Source organism: Erythrolamprus reginae, chromosome 12 (assembly GCF_031021105.1).
Source record: "Erythrolamprus reginae isolate rEryReg1 chromosome 12, rEryReg1.hap1, whole genome shotgun sequence".
NCBI classification, from domain to species: Eukaryota; Metazoa; Chordata; class Lepidosauria; order Squamata; family Dipsadidae; genus Erythrolamprus; species Erythrolamprus reginae.
Window position 1 is genome coordinate 12601845 of NC_091961.1, and position 27938 is coordinate 12629782.

General features: G+C 41.0%; 1 protein-coding gene across 1 annotated transcript; it reads right to left on the reverse strand.

The window, feature by feature from the left end:
• Positions 1-2366: 2366 nt before the first annotated feature.
• On the reverse strand, positions 2367-27828 carry LOC139174743 (uncharacterized). The gene is made up of 3 exons (XM_070765278.1): positions 27625-27828; positions 6028-7691; positions 2367-4120 (listed from the first exon to the last, which is right to left on the reverse strand). Exons 2-3 carry the CDS (start codon positions 7679-7681, stop codon positions 4077-4079), a joined length of 1698 nt encoding a protein of 565 aa, XP_070621379.1. The 5' UTR covers positions 7682-7691; positions 27625-27828; the 3' UTR covers positions 2367-4076.
• Positions 27829-27938: the final 110 nt, after the last annotated feature.

Genomic DNA, 27938 nt, shown 5'->3' on the forward strand with positions numbered 1-27938 from the left:
GTCCCGCTGCCGTTGCCTTCTTTCCCTCCGCCTCTTTCTCTTCATGCAGCCTGAGCCCGCCTTTGCGAGTCCGCCCTGGCTTTCGCTTCGCCCCATGATTTCCCCGCAATTTCATCCAGGCCACCTCTTGCCTCCTTTTGAACTGTGGGAAAATCTGCGGGCGAAGCAAAAGCCAGGACGGGAGAGAAGCGCGGGGGTGGGGAAGGAGGAGAGCCCATCAACGCTTCCCCTCCGCCAAGCTGCCTGCTTGTCCTCGCGCCTCGTTGCTACCTCCTGCCTTTTTCCAGGGGCCTTTGGATGGTACCCAGGGAAGGGGGGGGGATTGGGGGTGGGTGCAGCGGCTTCTCGTCCTCCTCATCCGGCTGCTAATGCCCGGCTGGCCCCTCTTGCAGTCCATTCACCGAGCGCTTTTGTCCCAGGCTACAGGACAGGCGGGGCAGGCGTTCTTCTCACAGCTGAGGCAGGATTTGGAATGTCGGGTGTGTGTGCGTGCGGGCTCCGCATCCCCCTGCCACCCGGAACATTTAAAATAAGAAAAACCTTTGCCGGCCTCCGCAGAGAAGAAAGGAAGAGAGAGAAAGAGAGACAGAGAAAGAGAGGCAGAGAGAGAGAGAGAAAGAAAAAGAGGCATAGCAAGAGAGACAGAGAGAGAGAAAGAGAGAGAGACAGAGAAAGAGAGAGAGAGAAAGAAAGAGCTAGCAAGAGAGAGAGAAAGAGAGACAGAGAAAGAGAGACAGAGAGAGAAAGATAGCAAGAGAGATAGAGAAAGAGAGAGAGAGAGACAGAGAAAGAGAAAGAAAGAGCTAGCAAGAGAGAGAGAAAGAGAGACAGAGAAAGAGAGACAGAGAGAGAGAAAGAGATAGCGAGAGAGACAGAGACAGAGAAAGAGATAGCAAGAGAGACAGAGAAAGAGAGAGAAAGAAAGAGAGAGAGACAGAGAAAGAGAAAGAAAGAGCTAGCAAGAGAGAGAGAAAGAGAAACAGAGAAAGAGAGACAGAGAGAGAGAAAGAGATAGCAAGAGAGGCAGAGAGAGCAAGGGAGAGAGAAAGACATATAGGTAGGGAAGGAAGGAGAGAGAAAGAGAGCAAAAAAGAGAGGAAGAAAGAAAGAGGGATGGAGAGAGAGAGAGAAGGAAAGGAAGAGAGAGAAAGAGTGAGGGAGAAATAGAGCGAAATGGAGGAAGATTTTTTTTGTCAAAACTTTTCTTTAGCCGCCCCTCCCCCCTCCTCCCCCCCCCTTCAGTGTTCCCCAGAATTTTGAAAATATGAATAATGTGCCACGGCTCAAAAAAGGTTGGGAAACACTGGTGTATATAACAAATGTTCTCTCTCACACACACACAGAAACACACACACACACACACCATAGAAGACCAGGCATTCTAATAATTTTAAGATACTACCGTGTTTCCCCGATAGTAAGGCAGTGTCTTACTATCTTTTTACCCCCAAAAACCACACTGTGTCTTACTTTGGGGGTATGTCTTATATTGTCCCGGGCACCGGGGCCGGCTTGTCTTCGGGCTTCGGCCCGGGCGAGGCCTCTTCGGGCACCGGAGCCGGCGGCGACTTCCTGACGCGCTACCGGCTGGTGTCGGAGGCGTCGGAGCAGTTCGCGGCGCTGGCGAGGGAGCTTCGCGCCCAGGAGAGTCTCCCAAACCCGGCGCGGATAAGAAGGACTCCTCGGCCGGCGGAGGAAGCACGGCGGCGGCAGGCTCCGGAGGGAGCTCGGGCGGTGGCGAGAAGACGGGATTCTGGGTGCCGAGCGCCACCTGTCCGCCGTTCACGCCAAGGACAGGCAGCCCCAGTTCCAGCGCCTCGGCCTGCTCGCCCGACCGCCTTTGCCTCTTGCCCGGGAGTAGCGGGGGCGAGGCGGAGAAGAAAGAAGCGGAGGATAGCTGGCGAGGCGCCGGCTAGAGGGCTGGACCCCGCCGCTTTGCCGCCGCTCTCGCCGCTGGCTTTGCTGGGGTGGAGCGCCACGCCCGGCGGCAGGAACTGCGGGGGGTAGCCGGCGTACTTTTGGGGTATGGCATACATTAGCCGACCCCCCTGGAACCCCCCATATGTCTTACAATCGGGGTGGTGGTATTACTATCGGGGAAACTCGGTATGAAGCTTGCAGATGGGATGCTAGTCATGGTAATCCAAAATTAAACTAATGCAAGTTATTTAGCATGATGTGAAAAGCCAATTCAGTCTCAGCAACTTATTTAATCATATTTACATAGTCAGAATATGTAAGAGTTTGAAAGGATGTTTTTAGATCAATTAATCCAACTTGCTCCTTACAGTGGATTTGCAAACTTTGCAAACTTTATATAGCAGTGGATTTGGAAACAAGGACCAAATACAATACCAACACACGTATTTTGGAGTTATACATAACAGAGTTTTATTTGGCAATTTAGCTAAAAGGATGTGAAGAGTGCATGGAGATTACAGGTCAAACAGCAGTTAACAAATAAATAAATTTTGTGTTGGAACATTAGATAATCAACATACTACAAGGAAATAAATCTGAGCACTATATATATGAACAATCAAAATAGCTTAAACTCCTATCTTCTTGTTTGCAATACTCATGGTCAGATAGACTTCCCAGCTGTTCTTGTATAGTTCTTTCCACCGCACAAAGAAGGAAAATTATTTGGGTCCCGTCTCCAGTGGCTCTTCTAATATAAACATGTGCAAATTCTTGCAATTTTGCCTTCCTCTTTTTAAAGTTCATTCCTTTTATATCTTTATTTTGTCTTATATTTCTAGTTAAAACTTCCGAAGTCAAAACAAATAATAATAGTGATAATGGGATACAAATTAATGCAACATATTAAACTATATAGTGAGGTTGCGGAATTAAAAATTAATAAAGACGTAACAAAAGTTTTAGTAAAAAATATGACAGAAAAACAAAAAAGGGAATTAGCTGGAAGACTGGACATACACATTACCAACTGATTAAAAATATATAACTATGTTAATGATATATTTTAAGGTATATGCAATGATATTTATATATGTGTGTGGAAATTGTGGAGAAAAAATAAAAAAACCTTTACAAAAAAAGAAGGAAAATTAAACAGAAACACAAATGCTGTATTATATCCAAATTACAGTATTTTTCGGAGTATAAGAAGAATCTATTTCTCCCCTAAATGAAGCTAAACATTTGAGTGCATCTTACACTGTAAATGTAGCTTTTTGAAAGCATTTTCCGAAGGTTTTTTCCCCCTCAGCCCTAACAAGGTGCTAACAATCTTCACAGCTTGCAGGATTTTTTCATTGCTGCTCCCTCCAAAGAAGATTTTTTTCCCAACCCAAAGCAAGGGATAAAATAATGTGCTGAAGCTGACAAGAGTAAGGATGCTAGCCAGAGGAATACCTGGTAGGTAGATTTTTTTCACCCTATTTTCCTTTCCCAAATCTAAGGTGCATCTTATACTCCGAAAAATATGGTAGCTTCAGGATTTCTCAGTTCTTAACTAAGATGCTAAAGCTCTCTTGAAATTATCTTTCTGACCTTTTACAGGTGAATTAAGGGAAGATCCAAATTAGAAATAACAGAAGGATTTTGTTGACTCATTAGTCTTTCTAGCTTAACCACAGCTACTGAAAGAAGAAGTAAAGCAAGGATGTTGAAGAAGGGCTTATCAACACATTACTATGAAGCAGAGGTGGGTTCCTGCCAATACGGATTAGTTCTATAGAACTGGTTGTGAGAATTTCCCACCACTCGCCAAACCAGCGATAGATGGCTAGGTACCCCGCCCCCTGAATCCGCTCCCTCACAGGTGGTGCCATCTTGTTTTTCAGTTCTGCGCAAAGCAGAAGCTCTTTTGGGGGGTTTCTGGCACTCTGGATGCATGTGGAGAAAGCGTGCACATCACACATGGTGGGTACACATGGTGCGCAACATACGTGTACCATATGGTGCATGAGGAAGTGAACTGGCAGCGAGGTAAGCCAGAACTCACCTCTGCTATGAAGGATTGATTTTAAAAAATCTTCAACTTCACATTTTATTTAAAGAAGGCAGTTTTTCATGCTGGGAATCCATCTTCAGAAGTTCAGCCAAGATAATTATACAGCTTTTTCTTTTCTCGAAGAAACTTCTTTTGAGAATCCTAGGGCAGGAAGGAAAATGGAATAAACCCAACTGCCTCCTTTGTTTCAGGAGAAGAAGCACATTAATCCTGATCTCAACTGCCTATTCTAGCATTGAGGAGCCCAAATTTATTTATTTACATATTTATGCATTTCTTGGATTGACAATGCATTTTAATTAAATGGCTCTTGAATTTGGAATAATTGCATTCTGAGCCAAGTCTCTGTCCATTTCTGATTGCATGGCGGAAAAGAATACTAAAGATAGAATTAGAACTTAAACTCAGAGGTGCTTTTTTTCTAAAAGGCAACTGAACATTCTTGGTTTCTTTCTTTGAAAACATTTTGCTTTTCATCCAAGAAGCTTCTTGGGTTAGAATTAAATATTTTCAAAGGAAAGAAAAACAGTTGCCCAGTTGCCTTTTGAGGGAAGAAAAGCAACTTGGGACAACCATAAGGACAACCTTTGGTTGTCCCAAGGTGCTTTCTTCCCCCAAAAGGAGTGTTTGATTGGAACCTTATCTTCAGATCTTGATGTATTCATTTTAAATAATCTCAAAAGTCTCCTTCCTTCCTTACTTCCCTTCCTCCTTCTCAAAAACAACTTCTACTATCATGTGAACTGCCAAAATATTTCCTGAAATCTGAGCAGAGTCCACTAAAGGATTGAGGCTACAGGAATAGGGGGATTTTTTATTTTTTTTAATTTTTTTTTATTAATAGAGTTGAAAGGGACCGTTAGGTCATCGAGTCCAACCCCCTGCCTGAGCAGGAAACCCTACAGCACCCCAGCCAAATGGCCAAATCCTTCTTATACTTGACAAATTCAAATCCTTCTTATACTTGACAAATTCAAAAAAGGAATCACTTTAGACTGATTCATGATGGCAAGTGGAATTCATTCAGAAATAGAAACATAGAAGTCTGACGGCAGAAAAAGACCCCATGGTCCATCTAGTCTGCCCTTATACTATTTTCTGTATTTTATCTTAGGATGGATATATGTTTATCCCAGGCATGTTTAAATTCAGTTACTGTGGATTTATCTACCACGTCTGCTGGAAGTTTGTTCCAAGGATCCACTACTCTTTCAGTAAAATAATATTTTCTCATGTTGCTTTTGATCTTTCCCCCAACTAACCTCAGATTGTGTCCCCTTGTTCTTGTGTTCACTTTCCTATTAAAAACACTTTCCTCCTGGACCTTATTTAACCCTTTAATATATTTAAATGTTTCGATCATGTCCCCCCTTTTCCTTCTGTCCTCCAGACTATACAGATTGAGTTCATTAAGTCTTTCCTGATACGTTTTATACTTAAGACCTTCCACCATTCTTGTAGCCCGTCTTTGGACCCGTTCAATTTTGTCAATATCTTTTTGTAGGTGAGGTCTCCAGAACTGAACACAGTATTCCAAATGTGGTCTCACCAGCATTCTATATAGCAGGATCATAATCTCCCTCTTCCTGCTTGTTATACCTCTAGCTATGCAGCCAAGCATCCTACTTGCTTTCCCTACTGCCTGACTGCACTGTTCACCCGTTTTGAGACTGTCAGAAATCACTACGCCTAAATCCTTTTCTTTTGAAGTATTTGCTAACACAGAATAGCCTATGTATTGCATTTCTTTGCATCTGATGCAGTCTCCAGACAACATAAACCATGACTAAATTCTTGCTGTATAGAGAATTATTCCAGACTTGAGATAAGTTAATAGCAACCATGGAAGAGACTTAGGAATCATAGCCCTTAAAAGATCAGGAAAGGAGTGATTAAGGTAATGACTGAAATGGCAAAAGGATGAATGAGAAACAAAGCATTCTCAAAAGAGAAATGAAAATCAGACACAGCATTGTTTTGGGGATTGTGCCCCCTGGCTCTTCCAAGACTATTAGCCAAAGCTACTCCTTCTCCATATTTGAACTCACTTTTAATCTCCAGTATTGTAGCTCCCTCTGGTTTATTATTATAGTAGCTGCCTGCAGTTGTGAGAACGGTCAAGCGGGGGTACATCTCCATGCATTTTTCATTTGCCACCTGTGTCACCACTTTTGCTTCCAATTCATCTTCAGTTTGGTTTCCAGTGGGCTTGACATATTCCCCTACGGTGACATTTACACACTCATTCAGGAAAACATCTCTTGAAATTGGCTGGCTAGAATTTGGGTGGTAAACATGGGTGGCAAAACGGTGACGGTTTTCATTCCACCAACGTTCTTCCTCACTGTCATTAAAACGAAAAAACATCTTGACTATGGGGCTGCCTAAGATGTAGCTCTCGGAGTCTTCCACTGGAGCATTTGTAACAGTTTCCCCCACATATTTCACTTCATCACCCTTTGGCTTTGAGTCCGCTGGGTTGCCGTCATGAGGTCTGGAATTGCCTCCTTGTGAAGAACTGAACAAAGTATGAAAGCCTTGATTAGCTTCTGCAAACTCATTTGCAGCTTCAATCATATCCTTCAACTTGAGCAGTGGAGGAGGTGCTGCGTTTTGGAGGTTGTCCCAAAATGATGGAAGATTTCCTGGTTTTGCAAGGATGAATGGATATCCTTGACGGTTGTCCCCTGGAGTAGGTGGAGGAGGTACTGCGTTTCGGACGTTGTCCAAAAATGATGTAAAATTTTCTAGATTTCCGAAGAGGAATGGATATGATGGGTTTTGAGGGCTGTCCCGTGGAGGAGGTGCTGCGTTTCGGAGGTTGTCCCAAAATGATGAACGATCTCCTGGTTTTCCGAAGATGAATGGATATTCTCGACGGTTGTCCCCTGGAGTAGGTGGAGGAGGTACTGCGTTTCGGACGTTGTCCAAAAATGATGTAAAATTTTCTAGATTTCCGAAGAGGAATGGATATGATGGGTTTTGAGGGCTGTCCCATGGAGGAGGTGCTGCGTTTCGGAGGTTGTCCCAAAATGTTGAACGATCTCCTGGTTTTCCGAAGATGAATGGATATCCTTGACGGTTGTCCCCTGGAGTAGGTGGAGGAGGTACTGCGTTTCGGACGTTGTCCAAAAATGATGTAAAATTTTCTAGATTTCCGAAGAGGAATGGATATGATGGGTTTTGAGGGCTGTCCCGTGGAGGAGGTGCTGCGTTTCGGAGGTTGTCCCAAAATGATGAACGATCTCCTGGTTTTCCGAAGATGAATGGATATCCTTGACGGTTGTCCCCTGGAGTAGGTGGAGGAGGTACTGCGTTTCGGACGTTGTCCAAAAATGATGTAAAATTTTCTAGATTTCCGAAGAGGAATGGATATGATGGGTTTTGAGGGCTGTCCCGTGGAGGAGGTGCTGCGTTTCGGAGTTTGTCCCAAAATGATGAAAGATCTCCTGGTTTTCCAAAGATGAATGGATATCCTTGACGGTTGTCCCGTGGAGAAGGTGGAGGAGGTACTGCGTTTCGGGGCTTGAATGAATATGAGTAAGCAGGCTTATTCACACGAAGATTCCCTGTCTTAAAAGCTCTATTTCGGAATAAGCGTCCTAGATTTCGAAAGGGGAAGCGTACTCTGGAGGCAATTTTCTCAGTCTGGAGCAAAATGAGGAGAATCACAATTGAACCGGTCAACAGGAATTTTCCCATGATGACAATTCTGCAAGATAAAATGGGGAAGACATCACGTTTGAGAGAAGTATGACACAAATGACACAAACTTATCAAGGAGAGCAGTCCCAATGGTGCTTTGTTCCTGGTTCTAAAAAAATTTAAATTAGTTCACCCTCATTTGGTGGCGGGACTGAATGAATGTTGTTGGGTGGCAGGAGCACATTTCACTGTGCAATGTTTTGTGTTCTGTGTATTCTTTTATATCATAAAAAAAAAATCAATTACAGGTAAATATTTTTTTTTTTAATAGTTTGAGAGACATGCAAGTATGACACAAATGAGACAAATTTATCAAAGAGAGCAGTCCCAACGGTGCTTTTTCAAGAGGCGACTGAACTTTCTGGGTTTTCTTTGAAGACATTTCACTTCTCATCCAAGACGTTTCTTCAACTATGACTGGATGGTGGGGTATGGAGGGATTTATACTTGTTGCAGACAGCTGGTCACTTCTTTTAGCAAGTCATTAAGGCCAGCTGGAGGCTTATCTGTGTCATCAGGATCTCTTGAGGTGTACAAATTGGTGTGGAGCCTTGTTAAAATTTGTTGTTGTACAAGTTCTAAGAAGGTTGTGTAGATTGGAGATAAAATCTGGTAGATTGGAGACAGATGATGTCATATCTCCCCCCCTCCCGCGCTGTTGAGAAAGGGCTGTTCAAGTTTGACATAAATGGATTCTTTTTCAAACCAGTAATCCTCTCTGTCCAAAATATGGACTTTGTTGTTTTCAAGAGAATGTATTTTAAATACAGATGGACATGAAAAAGCACCTTTGGGACAACCATGACCTGGATGACTGAGAATCTGTATAGACATCAAGGAGAGCAGTGTTTTCCCCAAAGTTATTCCTTATTCATGTATAATGAGCAGTCAAGAGAAACTGTAAATCCTCTTGTCTCCTTAATCAATTAGAAGGAATTTACTAAAATCCCATGACAATTACATACTTCTGGAATCACATGAAATTTGCAAAAAAAGATTAAATAGTTACACAACTGGGGCAAAAAATAAAAGTTCAGGTAAACCTAATTCTTAAATATTTTATCCTTGTAGGAGGGGGGCTCGCACCCTACCGCACAATCCTTACATTTACTTCAATGTAACACATATGCTTTTCCCCATAGCCCAAGATTCAATGGAAACGTAAGAGTTCAAACTGCAAACCCAGCTTGACAAGGATAAATCACTTCTGAAAATCTTGCCAAGGAAAATAGGGAGATTTACTCTAAGCTGTCACCAGGTTCCTTTTCAAACTAAGACTTCCCATTATCCTTCATAACACTTTAAACTAGTCTGCAAATTTAATACAGAACATTTGACCATAATGGAGAAGGCTATATCAGATGGTGGACAAACATGGTCTTTATTTCCCATCATGACTGGGTGGGTGTGGCCAACTCAATGTCACTCCCATGGAGGGGCACCTCACCTGGCCTCTCTTCACCTCTACCCCTCCTAGCCACTCCTTGCCTCATCTTGCACCTTATGGTGAGTGAGGAAGTCACCTTTCCCTTGATTTTAGCCAAAAAGATGAGTGTATATTTGTGTATATTTTTATGTAAGTAAGCTTATATTATTCATTTGTAAATTTCTCTCTGAACTCCTGGAAGGCCCAACCAACGATACAGAAGGAAAGGGGAAAGGAAAAGTGGAGGAAAGCGTTAATGTTATGGTTAGAACATCTCATTCGAAGATCAGAATGATAAATCAAGTGCAACAGATTTGGAAAAAAATATTATTTTGCTTAATCTTTAATGTGTTGTGATAAACAGTTTTAGATGTTTTTTTCTTTGTTTGTTTTCTTTTAAACCTCTCATCTCTGTGTTTCACTCCCATGATTACTTCATTAGAAATATAAACTGATGGAAGAAGGAATGTTACACTTTACGTTGCACAACTGGATGAATAATTTCTTCTTTTAAAGTGCACAGTCATTTTTTTAAAAAAGTAACACATTTATTTTGCATCTTTTGGCCAGGATGCCTTTACCCGGAAAACATGTGGTCAAGTGTGTCGCAAGCAATAAATAATTAAGATCATTCTGATGACATGGCACAACATACAGACAGAAGGAATATCAGTCCAGAAAGTCAGACCTGCTCTAGAAAAAACCCAGCTATTTAGCTATACATTTTTATAAATGGAATTGTAACAAAGTTCTGGCATCGTGTTCTGAAATTTTATACTGTTTGACTGTTAACCTGATTTTTGAAATCATATCTTCTAATATTAAACTTCAATAACTGAACTGGAAAATGAAAAGTGTCACCCAAAAAATGAAGAGTGTAAGACTATATAATTGTCTCTCAAAAGACAATTTTAGAGAATCCTTAAATAGTCTGACATGTGACTTTCTAGAATCTATAGAATATTTTGCTTAAAATATATCTCCCACTCCTCAAATAAATATGGATTCCAATGACAATTAAAGATTTTTTTTCATAACCTGTTCATAGCCTCTACTATACCAACATTTGCCTATACCAATACTTGAGGGGTTGCCACAGAGAGGAGGGGAGTCAAGCTAATTTCAAAGCACCTGAAGGCCAGACAAGGAATAATGGATGGAAATTGATCAATGAGAGATTCAACCTAGAAACAAGGATAAATTTTCTCTGACAGTGAGAATAATCAACCAATGGAACTGAAGTTGCCATTGGAAGTTGAGGGAGCTTGATCACTTGAAAATTTCAAGAATAGAATAGAATAGGATAGGATAGGATAGAATTTTATTGGTCAAGTGTGATTGGACACACAAGGAATTTGTCTTGGTGCATATGCTCTCAGCGGACATAAAAGAAAAAGATACATTTGTCAAGAATCATGTGGTACAACACTCAATGATTGTCATAGGTGTCAAATAAGCAATGAAGAAACAATCAATATTAATAAAAAAGAAGAGATTAGACTGCCATTGGTCAGAAATGTTGTAGGGTCTTCTGCTAGAACGGGGGGGGGGATTGGACTAAGCTACAACGTCCCTTCCAACTCTGTTAATCTGTTAAAAAGTAATTGTTTGTTTTGTCAAGTACACATTGGAGGTATGTAAAGATATAATAATATTCATATACATGGTACTAGTAAAAAATAAAACAAACATTAGGACAGGGGACGAAAGGCATTTGTTTATTTAATACAATTTATGCTGCTTTCAAGGAAGTTGTTATGTATAGTCTAACAAGAGAAGAAGAGAAGTCATAACAGGCTTCCATTATTTGAGAGACTATTACAGGGTGGGTCAACCTATTCTCCAAAGCACTTGAGGACAGTACAAGAAATGATGGGTGGGAAATTATTAAAGTGAAATCCAAACTATCACTGGAGGTCTTCAAGGAGAGACTAGACAGAAATTTGTTTGGAATGCTATAGGATCTCCTGCCACAAGCAGAGGTTAGATTAGAAGGCTTCTAAGACCCTTTCCAACCATGTTTGTTTGTTTGTTTGTTTGTTGTTTGTTGATTGATTGATTGTTAGAGTTGAAGGGGACCATGAAGGCCATCGAGTTCAACCCCCTGCCCAAGCAGGAACCCTATAGCACACCAGTCAAGTGGCAGTTCAATCTTCTCTTTAAAATGTCCACAGTGTTGGAGTTCACAACGTCCGCTGGTAGGTTGTTCCATTGGTTGATCGCTCTGACCATCAGGAAGTTCCTCCTTATCTCCATGTTGAATCTGTCCTTGGTCAGCTTCCAGCCATTCTTCCTCGTCCGGCCCTCTGGTGCCCTGGAGAATAAAGTGATCCCCTCCTCTCTGTGACATCCCCTCGTATACTTGTAGACTGTTATCTTGTCCGCTCTGGCCCTCCTTTATTATATGTTCCTGTTATTATATGTTCTATGAGTTCTTTGTTATCGAATCCAAATTTGGGTGAGCACTAAGAGCACTCTCTTCCCCTCATCCTTCTTAGCATCCAGAGATTTCTTTAAATCTTCAGTGGAATAAATGGAATAGAAACACATAGTGAGGTTTGTTGCTGACTAAGAGTTCCAAATTTGATTTCCTAAAAATTATTTCCCAGCACACAGCAAGGAGGACAAAAAAAGTATGTGCTTTCTCATGAATTTTTTTCATGAGTGTCAGACCATGGCATGGATGAATGAATCAATTAATTGACCATGAAGCATAGTCACCCATAGGTGTGGCTAGTACATGGGAGAGAAGATATCTCAAAATGGTCAAGGCTTTACCATCTTGTATCATACATGGTTGTCAGAAACAGAATAATTTGGTAATATAGAACAATTAGCAAATAATGCAAGAAGGTGCTACCAACTTGCTCCAATTTCATCATCTGAGAATTAATGTTAGGTAGAGAAAAAAACCTTCAGTGGATGTGGTCCAAGCTATAGATCTATTGATAAAGGCAGGCATCCCTTTCATGCCTAATACCGTTGCTGATCATATCTCTGTGCCAAATCATGCAAACTACCGTAAGTGCCAACTTTTATTTCAGAACATTGTAGGGTTAAATTAGAAGATCTCCAAGATTCTTCCCAAGCCTGTTATTCTATGTTCCATAAACCAAAAAAACCCCCAAAACATTTTCTCCCCTTTGAAACATATATGAATGGGGAGAGGTTGCTCAATCCTTCCCCAACATCTTGGCAAGACGTTTTCTAAACACACATACACACAATTTTTTAAACAATATATACACACAAATCATGTCTGCATCCCATCCAGAACTACTTTTCATGTTGTGATTTTTTTTTCTTTGCTTTTTTGCTCTATCAAAAAAAACAAAGTGCAGGCAACCGTGCTGGGCCATCAGGAACATCCTCCTTCCCATCTATCAATCAAAACAGTCTCTGCTTCTCTGGACACGGGAATTCCCAAATATAGCAGCTGCTAGTGAAGAAAATATACCAGATCAAAGACACCCAGAAAGCCTTTTTAACAGAAGTGCCTGTTTTGACTGCGTTTAATTGCAGAGCACCTTGGGTAGAAGTTTCAGAAGCTTTCAGTGCCTCTTGTTTTTCCTCTATTGCTGTATTGCGTTATGTAAGGAGAACACAATGTCCTCCAAGTGGAAAAATACCCTCCAGAATTCATCTCTATCCCAAGCAGTTTATCACCTTAAGAGAGATGTATAACATGAATGGAAACGTGCTCCTTCCCAGCAAAGACTGCAGAGGTGTTTTACCTAAATAAGAAACCCGTGGCTTCTCTAATGGGGCTGGCATGTGTGCATTTATGCACTGAATTGTCATGAATTAATGAAAAGTTACCCTCGTGTCAACAAATTGAGGAGAGGCTGTTTGAAGACTCTTTCTTCTCAAATAGGCTGGTTGTGTTCTTTTTTTATCTCTACAACTCTCCGGATGCTGTGAGTAACAGTAATTTGGGAATCTATACAATTTGAGAACCAATCCTGTGTTCTAGTAAATAGATTTTTTTAAATGACACATTCCATGGGACTGTTCCTAGAAAGGAAGGAAACTTTTAGCAATCTTGGGCACATAGCCAAGACTTGCAGCCTTGCTTCTGAGCTTGACACAGTAAGTAGAAATGACTGAGAGTTTTCCATTCACCACAAGACCTTTGACTGTATTTCTAAGCTCTGGCTTTAAGTTTCAAGAAAAGGAGGATTGGTCCTATCTGATACACTTCTCATTGGTAGGTAGAGTTATCATCCAGCATGGGTTGACTTCATCTGAGGACTGGGTCTGATAATTTGAATTGAGGGCCTCTAGCTTGCCTGGATCTCAAGTTATGACCAAGTTGAAGACACTGACATGACGCGACCATCATCAAGTGGAAACCAACAGACTCCATGTGGCCGACATCCTCTCATCAAGTCAAAAAGAAATGTTAAACACAAACTATGTACAAAGAGACCACTTCACTGAATTGGCATGGGGTGGAGATATATAACTGGGTATCATCAGCATACTGATAATCCCTCACCCATGTTGTCATATGATCTCACCCAATGGTTTCATGTAAATGTTAAATAGTAGGGGGGGAGAAGACAAACCCCTGTGGCACCCCACAAAGGAGAGGCCGAGGGGTGGATGAGTGCCCTCTGGTTATTCAATTAACCTATTTGCTCTGTATAGATAGCCCTTGACTTACAACTCTTTGTTTAATGGCTGAATTTGCAATGGCTTACAAATGGTCATTACATTTAAAACCATTGCAGCATAGTCACATGATCAAAATCTGGATACTTGGCAACCAGCATGTACCCTCCCAATTAGTTTCCAACAAGCAAAATTAATGAGGAAAGCCAGATTTGTTTAAGGACTGTTTGATTCACTTCAGAAGTCCAGTGATTCACTTTACAAGAAAGAGATGAGAAGCGGTGGGAGAATTTTGGGGGCATTTGTACTATGTGATCCTATCTTTGCCACCATCTAGGGGCACTTCTAATTTGTGTTGGTTGTGTTTGGGTTGCTGAGGAACCTGTTGGCAAAATGCCATTTTACAAATTATCATATTGTTTTTGACGTTGGAAGCATTCCCAGAAAACATTATGTTTCATATCCAAATCTAAATTCTCTCAGCAATGGAAAATAAAAACAAGTTGCCCAAGCCCTTCTGGAAAATGTGTGATGAATTAGGCTTAAAAGATGTTTGGAGGGAGAAACATAAAACAGCGCAACAATACACATGCTATTCTAACTCACACCATAGTTGGTCAAGAATAGATATGGCCCAGGACACAGCATCAGTAAACAATGAAGTAGAAGAAATTGAGATTGAACCTAATAATCCATAATCCCATAACACTAACATGAAGAAAAAAGAAAAAAGAAATTAAATGGATTATAGACAGAAAATTTTTAAAAGAAAAACAATATAAACAAATGCTAGAAAAAGAATATATTTTTCCAAATAAACAAAACAGAAGAGGCAACACCACAAATAATTTGGGATACAAGCAAAGCATACATTCGAGGTTTGACCATCTCATATGTAGCAAAAAGAAATAATAAAAAAAGAGCCCCGCAGGAACAATTAAAACATTAAAACAAATAGAAACCAATCGCCAAATTGACCCAGAAAGCAAATATCTTAAAGAAAAGAGACAACATATTAGACATAAGATTACTTTAATTGAGCAAGAGTAAATTGCAGATCAAATAAAATTAGCTAAGCAAAAAAAAATTGAGCAAGCAAATAAACCCAGTCGCTGATTGGCAGACAAATTGAGGAAACAACGAGAAAGGAAAATTATAGAAAAGTAGAAGATAAATAGGGTATCATACAACACAGTAAAGAACAGGGGGGGGGAAAATAGAATGGGAATTCTTTAAGAAATTATACATGCATGAAGAGGTAAAAGAGGGTAAAATAAGAGATTTTATAAAATCTGTAAATATGAAGCCACTCACAGAAGAACAACAAATAAAGAGACTGATAATCACTGAATTACAAGCAACAATAAAAGAAGGTCCGGTATACCGGTTGAATTCTATAAGCAAGAAATAAATATAATGGAAACAAATGTACTAGAAATATTTAATGGAATAGTTCATGAGGCAAAATTGCCACCGTCATGGTCTAAGGCTCTAATAACATTGATCCCCAAGACAGATAAAGATAAGGAAAAAATCCAAAACTATAGACCAATATCTCTTTTGAATACTGACTACAAAATATTTATCACAATATTTGCAACAAGGATAAAAAAAAATTAGATCAAATAATACCCCAAAGACAGTCAGAAATAACTTGAGAACAATACACTCGAATACTATGAAAACAACCTGGGAAAGCAGATGGCATTGGTTTTTCTTGATGCAGAAAAAGTGTTTGACAATGTGAACTGGAGATTTATTAAGATACAATTAGAAGAAATGAAATTCAGCCCCAAATTTGTAAAATTAATTAATTCTATATATTACAAACAAAATGCAAGAATATTAATCAAACAGACTTAGAACAAACAGACAGATTTTAAATTGAAAAAGGGGTAAGGCAGGGATGCCCCTTATAGGCCCTCCTATTCATTTTAACATTAGAGACACTATTTATAAAAGTTCGAGAAGATAAAGAAATTAAAGGAATGCAAATTAGGAAAGAAAGTTACAAATTACAGGCTTTTGCTGATGATGTGGTTTTTATAACAAGAACCCACGAAAACCATCCCAAAATTAATACGTCAAATAGAAGAATATGGAAAAGATCCGGGGTGACGCAACAGGTAGAGTGCTGTACTGCAGGCCACTGAAGCTGACTGTAGATGTGAAGGTCAGCGGTTCAAATCTCATCACCGGCTCAAGGTTGACTCAGCCTTCCATCCTTATGAGGTGGGTAAAATGAGGACCCAGATTGTGGGGGCAATATGCTGGCTCTGTTAAAAAGTGCTATTGCTAACATGTTGTAAGCCGCGCTGTGTCTAAGGAGAAGGGCGGCATAAAAATTGAATAAAATAAATAAATAAATAAATAAATGGAAAGGTGGCAGGATCAAAAATCAATAAAAACAAAACAAAGATTATAACTAAAAACTGCACTAGAAATTTAATAGATGAATTGGAACAAATATCTGATATGAAAACAGTAAGGAAAGTAAAACATTGGATATCCATATTGGAAATATGGATATCAGCAAAATGCACTACATTAAAAGAAGATAATTATAATAAGTTAATAGATCAAATAAGAAAAGAGCTACAGAGTTGGAAGAAACTACAACTATCGTATTTTTTGGTGTATAAGATGAACCTTTTTACCTCACAAAATTGCTTTAAAATTGGGTGCGTCTTATAGATCGAATGTTGCCAAGGTCGCCGGGCAGCCCTTGGCGGGAGGCTGGCACCTCACCTCCATGGACGGGCAGAGTGCCGGGTGTAGCACCAGCAGCAAAGCCTCTCTTTCCAGATGGCTGCCGGGGGCCTCTGGCTGGCAGGGATAAGGTAGATGCGCCACCCAAGTTAGCCAGTCCTGGCGGAGGCAGCAGTGACCGCAGTAGCAGCCACTGTTGAGGCAGCTACAGCGGGTTTCATTTGAGGAGCAGCAGCACCACGAATGTCACATCCATGCCCCAGGCCCCTGCCACCAAATCGCAAGGCTGAGGAGGTCGGCGAAAAGGCCCTGAACGGGCAGAACCGTCATCCGCACCGGCACCTTGTTCTTGGGTGGCGGGCTCGGCTTGGGCGAGTGGCTGTGGCAGGGGTGGGGCAGGGGCCGGCTCTCCCCGGTTGAGACAGCTTCACTTTGGAAACTAATAAAATAAAACTAATAAAACAAAGTACATAAATAAAATATTGAGAAATCTCAATATTCCCAAGCTATGGTGATAAGCCCCAGGGATTTATAAACAATGTAGAGAGATAATTGCTAAAATATTTTGAAAGTTTGAGAACCTCTGCAATGTATAGATTGGATTGTAAACAAAATACTGTAAATGGTAAATTGATTTCCTGCCTAACCCTAATCTAATGAAATCATTACATTTATCCTATGAAAATTTGCTCAAATTCATTTCTCATTTTAGGGGGCATCAGTAGCTCAAAACATGAGAACTCCTGTAATAAATACTGTGCTTCCCTGAAAATAAGACCCTGTCTCATATTTTTCTGAAACCTGAAATAAGAGCTTAACCTTATTGCCATGCACTCAAAAGCCCAATCGGTCTTATTATCAGAGGACGTCTTATTTTGAGAAAAACAGGGTAATTGAAACTGGTTCCTATTCTGAGGTCCCTATAAAATGGGACTTTAAAGAGTTGCAGAAATGCCACACTATGAAGCCTTCAAAACATCTTAGTTGTCTTCTGTTTTTTTGTATTTGAAAGTACAAAAGGTGACACTGCCTCTGAACATCAGCGTGTCCTTGGTGTGGCTGAAATATCATAAGCAGCTGCAACACTTGAATGCTTGTGAGAAGAGTTGTGAGTTAATGAATGCATGGGGAAATCGTGGTGTAAAATGTTTCTGCCGAACTGCAGCTATTTTTCACAAGACCAACTTGCCTTATATAGCATTATGTTTGGGCATGAAGAAGTTGAAAATTACAAACATTAACATCTTGAAGACAACAGGTTCTTCACCTTGCTGTACAGCAGGCTCTTACGCAGTTCTCAAATAGTTTTAATGCAGATAGTCCTCAACTTACAACCATTTGTATAGTGATTGTTTGAAGTTACAATGACTGAAAGAAATGACTTATGACCATTTTTGTTACTAATGATCATTGTCGCATCCCCATGAACATGTGATCAAAACTCAGATATGTGACAACTGACTCATATTTATGATGGTTGCAATGCCCCAGGGCCATGTCAATCTTCTGACAAGCAATGGGGAAGCCAAATTCAATTAACAACCATGTTGCTAACTTGGTTGTTGCTGCAGTGATCCACTTAACAACTATGGCAAGAAAAGTTATAAAATGGCCAGAATTCATTTTAAAAACTGTCTTGTTTAGCTTGAATAGCCCATGTGCCTCCTTTTCCAGGTCCCATGTTGCAATCTATAATACTGTACTCCAAACTCTCCAGACAGCATAGAAGGTTGTAAATCTGGAAGGAATTGGATTGAGATAACCATTACAGTGGTACCTCTACTTAGGAACGCCTCCACTTAAGAACTTTTCAAGATAAGAACCGGGTGTTCAAGATTTTTTTTGCCTCTTCTTAAGAACCATTTTCTACTTAAGAACCTGAGCCCAGAAAAATTTCCCAGGAAGCGGCACGAAGGCCTGGCCAGTTTCTTGCCATTCCCCCTTTAATCCCAGCTATCTCGGACTTTTCTGGGCTGCCAGAAGAGCCTTTCGGTGGCGCTTAAGGAGGCTTTGGAGCTGGGGGAAGGCAAAAACACTCTCCACCATCCCTCCAGAGACTTCCTGGAAGCCAAAAACGCACTCCCAGAGCCTCTGTGCAAGCCAAAAACGCACTCCCAGGGCCTCTGTGCAAGCTTAAAATCAGTTGGCCAGCACACACATGCACACTGGAACTGAGTTAGGGCAATGGTTCACGTGCCAGCAGATATGGTTCCTCGTGCCACCTATGGCACCGATGCCATAGGTTCGCCATTGTGGGAATAGGCAATTGCACAATAACAGTTGCTTATACTCTTGTGCAGTTCCAGTGAAGAATGGTGGTATTGAATTAGACTGGCAATCTTCCAGGACTTCCATTACATTATCAAGTTTAATTTCTGTTAACTGGAAGTTTTTATGCAGATGTTGCAGATGTTGAAGTAGTGTAAGGTCTCCTGCCTAAGCAGGGGGTTGGACTAGAAGACCTCTAAGGTCCCTTCCAACTCTGTTGTTGTTGTTGTTGTTGTTGTTGTTGTTGTTGTTGTTGTTGTTGCAACATAATTATTATGCAGTATGTGATAGGAAGCAATAGAAACTGAAAGGCGTTAGAGGCTGTGTGGTCTACAGCCTGTATCATGGTGGTTTTACAGTGCTTCTCCTCCTATCTCTCCAGTTGTTCGCAGTTGGCGTTAGTGAGCGGGCAGAGGTCCACCCCTTGGCCTCTCCTTTGTGGGGTGCCGCAGGGGTCTGTCTTCTCTTCACTATTATTTAACATTTACATGAAGCCACTTGGTGAGATCATCCGATGGCATGGGGTGAAGTATGATACCCAGTTATACATCTCCATCCCATCCCAATTCAGTGAAGCAGTGGATGTGATGTGCCGGTGCCTGGAAGCTGTAAGGGTCTGGATGGGGGCCAATAGGCTCAAGCTCAACCCATACAAGGCCGAGTGGATGGGGGCATTTCCTCCTAAGGACTATTAGATCTGTCCATCCACTGTTCTGGGGAGAGAAACATTGACCCCCTCAGATAGGGTTCGCAACTTTGGTGTTCTTCTGGACCCACAGCTGAGCCTTGATCACCACCTCTTCGCTGTAGCCATGGGAACATTTCCCCATGTTCGACTGAGTTTACCAGTTGCAGCCCTATCTGGACCGGGAGGCTCTACACACAATCACTCAGTCACTCATCACCTCCTGTCTTGATTATTGCAATGCACTCTATGTGGGACTACCCTTGAAGAGTATTCAGAGACTCCAAATTGTCCAGAATGCAGCTGCGCGAGCTGTCATGGATGTACCTTGGTACACCCATATAAAACCTACACTCCGTGAGCTGCACTGGCTTCCTATTAGTCTCCTGGCATAATTTAAGGTGTTGGTTATTATCTATAAAGCTCTACATGGTTCAAGGCCAGACTATTTACGGGATCATCTCTTGCCGCATAACTCCCACAGACCAAAAAGAGCACACAGAGTTGACCTCATCAAGGTCCCATTGACTAAGCAATGCAGGTTGGCTGGGCCAGGCAGGAGGGCCTTCTCTATTGCTGTCCCTGCTCTATGGCTCACTTGCCCGCCTTAACACCGCTTACCTCCTAGTTCATACATGCATAGTTGGCCAATATGCTGGGCGACATCAACTCTGTCCTGATCGTCATAGTATTGGGCTGATGCCAAATGAGCAGGGATTAGAAAGTGGCTGGGTGTATGCTGGAACTTCCTGGGGTTTGGGAATCGGTTATGCTGGAAGGCATCAATGGCTTGACAGGGGGCACGGCAGGGAGACTGGGGAACAGTGAGCTGGTAGACAGGGGCCCAAGGCAGTGAAGGAACTGCCAGAGAGACTTGGGCCTGGTCCGGCAGCACTGGATCTACACAGGGAAATCTCTGGCAAAGCTGGTCAATGTGTTGGCACCAGAGGTGACCATCAGTGAGCTGGACACTATAAGAACAGAGTCGAGTTAGGTGGGTCACCTGTTGCAGTAGCCATTTGGACTGGATTAGACAATTTGGACTAGTTTGGATTGGATTAGACTTTAATACAAAAAGACTATATGGATTTAGGATTTCAATTGAATATTTGTGAACTAGATTGAAATTTTGAAAGACTATAAACTCTGTGAAATGACAGTGATTGGAAAACAAGAATTTGAAGAAAATAACTTAAGTGCCACATCAATTCAATTTACAGAGATTTATTCCCTAAAGAGAGCTGCTTCAATTATATTGAGAATTGATAATATCATTTGTTACCTAAAAGAAAATATTATAAAAGGCTATAGAAGCCGATTAATGCTAACAGCAAGAGACTGACTATATCTTCTGAGTTTGTGAATTGTAATTTTGATCATATGGAGGCATGTGCTTATGAGGAGCTGGTTGGATTCTTTAAATGCTTTTGTGAAAACTTAAAAACATGTTTTATGGAAATTGGAGATGGAAAGGAAATAGAAAAAAGCTGGATTACAGTGAGCATTTAGAAATAATAACAGTAAGAAATGAAAATGAAGAGGATGAAGAAAAATAAGAGAAAAAAGAGGAGAAGAGAACTGAAAAGAAAAAAACAGATGGATGATTACACTGGGATCTACAGAGACAAAAAGGAAAAATACATTGTAAATGAAGGACAGGTTGATTGCTCTATTGGGACATATTGATTACACTGGGATTTACAGTGACAAAAAGAAGCAAAAAGAGAACATTGGTATTAGAAGAAACAATTTAAAAACAAAGTGGGAGCAGGGAGAAAAGATTAAGAGGAATTGAAAGTAGACCTACACAAATAATATACAGTACTTAAAAGGCAGGGGGGGTTCCAGCTACCTTTGCAATGTTTCACATGCATTCGTTTATGCAATGTCACTTTCCCGCATGCTCAGAAGATGGATTCAGCCTGAAACACAGCTGAGGAGTTGACCAGCTGTGCTTCAGGCAAAGGAATAAAGAGCAGTATTAATCTGGGGGCAGGCGGGAAGACTTTTTTCCAAGCAGAGAACGAACAGAAACCATCCAAACACAGGAAAATTCACGGAAAATTCAGGGAAAAAATGGTGGCGCACCCGGACCAGCACTAACAGAACTGGATCTGCGACACCAATCTTATGTCACCAGTGAGTCACTAACAGTTTGGGAAATCTGGTTCAAACCGGGAGGAACCCACCCCTGTTAAAAGGGAGAAAAGGAGTTTGGGGGGAAAGTTGTTGGTACAAAAGAAAGAGAAAGAAGAAGCTATGAAAACAGGAGGGCAAGAGAAACATTTACAAGATTGAAATAGTTGAAAGATTAAAAGAGAATGGATGATTGATGGTGGAATGTCACAAAAAAATTTCTTCTTTTAGAATTATCATATTACATTAAATTGTGATAAGAATATTAATTGTGTATAAGTTTGATATAAATAATCAATATAATTATTTAGGTAAAGGGTTCTTTTATAGGTTAATAATTATGAATTAGATTGACATGATAGGTTGTATTAAACTAAATTTTGAATTAATTGAATTAAATATTCGTACTGACAGAGAGAAAACAAAAAACAAAGAAGAATGAAAGTGGATCAGTTGTTGGAAGAACACATAGTTTGAATAATTCTTATTTTTATATATGATTTGTTTGATATAAAAATTGGATAATTCATGAACTTGACATAATATAGATTTAGATGATTATTGACGCTGTTGGAATGATATAAGGTTTTAATCATAGAATGAAATGAATGAAAGAAAAAGAATTAGAAATTCAGGGCATTTAGAAACCATAGAATTTTAAAAAATGAATGATGAGTAAAAATATTAAGTGAGGAGAGGGACCGATACAGCTTAAAATGAAGAGGCATAAAAGATAATGAATCTTTTTGGAGGTTAAGCTATAGCGGTTAATTCAGGGAAAAAATGAAAATTGGTGGTAGACCCAGTAGACAAAACTAGGTTTGGAAGCAGCTGCTTTAGAATAATAGCATATATCAAGAGTAAAGAATTACATGTTTAGAAATTATATAAAATAATTATTTTAGAAGAAGCACCAAAGTTTAAAACTGTATGGAATATATATTCTGTTAAATATGAGATGAATCAGGGAAAGGTAGAGAGGGAGAAAGAGGAAGTAGAAAGGTGAAGTGAAAAGATGGAGTGGAGGGAAGTAGGAAGGGGAGAAAAGGAGTAAGAAGGTAGAAAGAGGAGATGGAGATAGAGGGAGGGGAGTAGAAAGAAATGAAGAAAAACAGACTGATGAACAAGAGTTAAAAAATAGGTGCAAAATACTGTAGGATATTGATTTTTGACTGATTGGATAAAATGTGTAATTGTATAGAATTGAAATGAATGATCTGGGCAGCTGGACTTCAGTTTTAGAAAAAGAAAGCAAATAGATTTTTAAACTGCATTTTGGGGATAGATAATTATTTTGATAGGATTTACAATAATTAATGAAACATTTGACCAATAGTACTCTTGTTTCCGAGGTAAATGGATTGTGGGTCTTTCATCTTCTCAAATAACTTAGAATGGTCTTGGATAATGTGCTATTTTCATTATGTATACACTTGATCTGGACATCACACTAAACCAGAAGAGTCTTTAAAATGAATAAATATGATTCATGGCTTAGTTTCACTTACTTGCTTATATACTGATTTGTTTATTTATTTATTAAATATATATACATTGCTGATCTCCATCAAGCCCCTCAACCAAGTCCTATCAACTTTAGCTAATCAATATGTCCATGGTATACATATAAAGCTCTCTCTCTCTCTCTCTCTCTCTCTCTCTCTCTTTCTCTCTTTCCCCCCCTCTCTCTCTTAAACACATACACACACACACACACACACACACCATAGAAGACCAGGCATTCTTATAATTTTAAGACACTATGAAGCTTGCAGATGGGATGCTAGCCATGGTAATCCAAAATTAAACCAATGCAAGTTATTTAGCATGATGTGAAAACCCAATTCAGTCTCAGCAACGTATTTAATCATATTTACATAGTCAGAAAATGTAAGAGTTTGAAAGGATGTTTTTAGATCAATTAATCCAACTTGCCCCTTACAGTGAATTTGCAAACTTTATATAGCAGTGGATTTGCAAACAAGGACCAAATACAATACCAACAATTTAGCCGAAAGGATGTGAAGAGTGCATAGAGATTACAAGTCAAACAGCAGTAAACAAATAACCTTCAAATAAATTTTGTGTTGGAACATTAGATAATCAACATACTACGAGGAAATAAATCTGAGCATGTGGTGCATGTTAGATTATAATGAATAATCAAAACAGCTTAAAATTCTATCTTCTTGTTCACAATACTCATGGTCAGATAGACTTCCCAGCTGTTCTTGTATAGCTCTTTTCACCACACAAAGAAGGAAAATTATTTGGGTCCTGTCTCCAATGGCTCTTCTAATATAAACACCAAGTCATCTGCAAATGCTTTCAATTTTGTATTCCCCTTTCTAAATTTTCATTCCTATTATATCTTTATTCAGGTAAAAATATTTTTTTTATTTTCACGTGAAAGGATCTCCCTTTGCTTGCAGCGCCGCTGCAGCGTCCTTTCACATAAAAATTAAAAAAAACATTTTTACGAAAAAAGATGCCGCAGCGGCGCCACAAGCAAAGGGAGGTCTTTTCAGGTAATTTTTTTTAAAAAAATTTACGTGAAAGGACCTCCCTTTGCTTGCGGCACTGCAAGCAAAAGGAGCTGGGGAATCCCACGAAGAGATTCCAGGGGCGGAGTTTTGACGTCACATATACCGGCAGGTTGCTAAGCACACCAAGGTGATCACTTCCTGGATTCCATCCTCCCTCCATTATTCTAGTACCGCCCCTGGAATCAAGGAAGTGATTACCTTGGCATGCGTAGCAACCTGCCGGTATAAGTGACATCAAAGCTAAACTGCCTAGTTTAACAAGAGAAGAAGAGAAATCATAGCAGACTTCCATTATTTGAGAGACACAGGGTGGGTCAACCTATTCTCCAAAGCACTTGAGGACAGGACAAGAAATTATGGATGGAAAATTATTCAACAGAAATCCAAACCATCACTGGAGATTTTCGAGGAGATACTGGACAGCAATTTGTTTGGAATGGTATAGGACAGTGAGGGCGAACCTATGGGCATGTGTGCCACAGGTGGCACATGGAGCCATATCTGCTGGCACATGACCCAGTGCCCTAGCTCAGTGCCAATGTGCATGTGCAAACTGGCCAGCTGATTTTTGGCTCACATGGAGGCTCTGAGAGGGTTTTCGGTTTCCAGAAGGTCTCCAGGGGGATGGGGGAAGGCATTTTTGGCCTCCCCACACTCCAGGGAAGCCGCTGGAGCCTGGGGAGGATGAAAAATGGGCTTATCAGGCCCACCAGCAGTTGAGAAATGGGCTGTTTCTGGCCACCAGAGGGCCTCTGGGGGCGAGAGGCTGTTTTCACCCTCCCCAGACATTGAATTATGGTGTGGGCATTCACACATGCGAAGTAGCATGCATGCATGTGTTTTCGTCACCCGAGGAAAAAAAGATTCACCATCACTGTATAGGATCTCCTGCCACAAGCAGTGGGTTGGACTAGAAGACCTCTAAGAGCCCTTCCAACCATATTTATTGCATCCGTGTTCCTCCTGGCTGGTTTTGGCCCACAGGGAGGTAACATGGGCCTGGGTCCACAAGATTGCCAAAGCTTCTCTGAGGGAGGGGTCCTTTCTGGCTCCCTGCAAGGAGGCAGTTGTGCACCACTTCCTCGAGAAGACATCCCTGGGCCCACCTGTTTTGAAAAACCATCGTCCAGTCTCCAACCTTCCCTTGATTGGGAAGGTTGTTGAGAAGGTGGTGTCTCTCCAGCTCCAATGATCCTTGGATGAAGCCAATTATCTAGGCCCTCAACAATCAGGATTAAGGCCCGGCTACAGCACCAAAACTGCTTTGGTTGCGCTGACAGATGATCTCTGGTGGGCCCAGGATAGAGGTTTAACTCTATCCTGGTGCTTCTTGACCTCTCAGAGGCTTTTGATACCATCAACCATGTATCCTTCTGTGCCGGCTAGAGGGATTGGGAGTAGGAGGCACTGTTTTACGGTGGTTCTCCTCCTACCTCTCTGGTCAGTTGCAGTCGGTGTTAGCAGGTAGCCAGAGATCAACTCCTAGGTCCCTCCCTTGTGGGGTTACTCAGGAGTCGGTTCTCTCACCCCTGCTGTTTAATGTCTACATGAAAGTACTGGGTGAGATCATTTAAGGGCACAGGGTGGGTTACCATCAGTATGCTGATGACACTCTGCTATACATCTCCACCCCGTGTCCACTCAGTGAAGCAGTGGAGGTAATGTGCTGGTATCTGGAGACTGTTAGGGTCTGGATGGGCGTTAATAGGCTCAGACCCAATCCCGACAAGATGGAGTGGGCGTGGGTTTGGCCTCCAAGGGACAATTCCAACTGCCCATCCATCATCTGGGGGGGAGTCTTTACCCCCCTCAGAGAGGGTCCACAACTTTGCTGTTCTCCTCGATTCACAGCTGAGTTTAGAAGACCGTCTCTCAGCTGTGGTGAGGGGGGCGTTCGCATGGGTATGCCTTGTGCGCCAGTTGCGGCCCTATCTGGACAGGTAGTCACTTCTCACAGTCTTGTCACCTAGAGGTACAATGCTCTCTACATGGGGCTACCTTTGAAGTGTGTTCAGAGACTAAGAGCTGTGCAAAACGCAGCCGCACAAGCTATAATGGGGCTACCAAGATCTGCCCTCATTTCAACATCAATCTGTGAGTTGCACTGGCTGCCAAAGGAGGACAAAAAGGGTATGTGCTCTCCCATGAAATCTTTTCATGAGTACCAAGCCATGGGTTTAAAACACTGGTGAAATCCATTTTTTTTAACTAGTGGTTCTGTGGGCGTGACTTGGTGGGTGTGGTGTGCCTTGGTAGGCATGGCTTAATGGATGTTGCAGGGGGAAGGATACTGCAAAATCCCCATTCCCTCCCCATTCCTGGGGGAAGGATATTGCAAAATCTCCATTCCAACCTCATTCCTGGGGCCAGCCAGAGGTGGTATTTGGCGGTTCTCCAAACTACTCAAAATTTACATTACAAGTTCCAATTTTTATCATCTCAGAATTAATGCATAAAACAATTAGACAGAAAATAAAAATTCTTCAGTGGATGTGATCCAAACTATAGATCTATTGATAAAAACAGGCATCTGTTTCATGCCTAATACCGTTGCTGATCATATCTCTGTGCCAAATTTATTATATTTTTATTTATTTATTTGTCAAACAATTATAGGGTGATAATTTGTACATATAAAACATTAGATAGGTAATGATAAAAAGTAGACAATAGGACAGGGACGGTAGGCACAATGGTGTGCTTTTGCACGCCAAATCATGCAAGCTAAGTGCCAACTTTCATTTCAGAATGATGTAGGGTTAGGCTAGAAGATCTCCAAGTTTCTTTCCAAGCCAGTTATTCTATATTCCATAAACCAAATCAAAACATTGTTTCCTTCTTGAAACATATATGAATGGGGAGAGGTTGCTCCCTCCTTCCCCAACACTTAGAAGCATCTTGGCAGGCCGGTTTGTAAACACACATACACTCAAATCTTTCTTAAAAAATACATACACACGAATCTTAAGAACATGTCTGCATCCCACCCAGAACTACTTTTGATGTTGTGATTCTTTTCTTCCTCCATTTGCTTTTCATTTAAGAGGAGTTTTGCTCTATCAAAAAGACAAAGTGCAGGCAACCGTACTGGGCCAGCAGGAACATCCTCCTTCCCCTCTATCTATCAAAACAGTCTCTGCTTCTCTGGACACGGGAATTCCCAAATATAGCAGCTGCTAGTCAAGAAAATATGCCAGATCAAAGACACCCACCAAGCCTTTTCAACAGATTGCACTTAATTGCAAAGCACCTTGGAAAGAAGTTTCAGATGCTTTCACTGCATCTCGCTTTTCCTCTATTGCTCTATTGAATTTTGTAAAGAGAATACAGTTTCCTCCAAGTGAAAAGAATTCATCTGGATCCCATGAAATCATCTTCGCTCTGCCAGGCAGTTTATCATCTTAAGAGAGTTGTATAACATGAATGGAAATGTGCTCCTTCCCAGCAAAGAAGGCAGAGGTGTTTTACTTAAATAGGGAACCCGTGGCTTCTCTAATGGGGCTGCTGTGTCTGCATTTATCCATTTAATTGTCATGAATCAATGAAAGAAACTTACCCTTGTGTCAACAAATTGAGGGTAGCCTGTTCGAAGACTCTTGCTTCTCAAAGAGACTGCTTGTGTTCTTTTTAATCTCCACAAATCTCTGGATGCTATAATAGTAGTTGAAACATGTTCAGTGCATTTTATAGTCTGTTGTTTATACCAGAATCTACACAATTTGAGAACCGCCGCTGAATCAACCCTGTGTTCTAATAAATGAATGAAAAAATGACACATTCTATGGGGCTGTTCCCAGAAAGGGCAGGAAACCTTTTGACATTCCTGGGCAGGTAGCCAAGACTTGTAGCCTTGCTTCTGAGTTCTGAGGG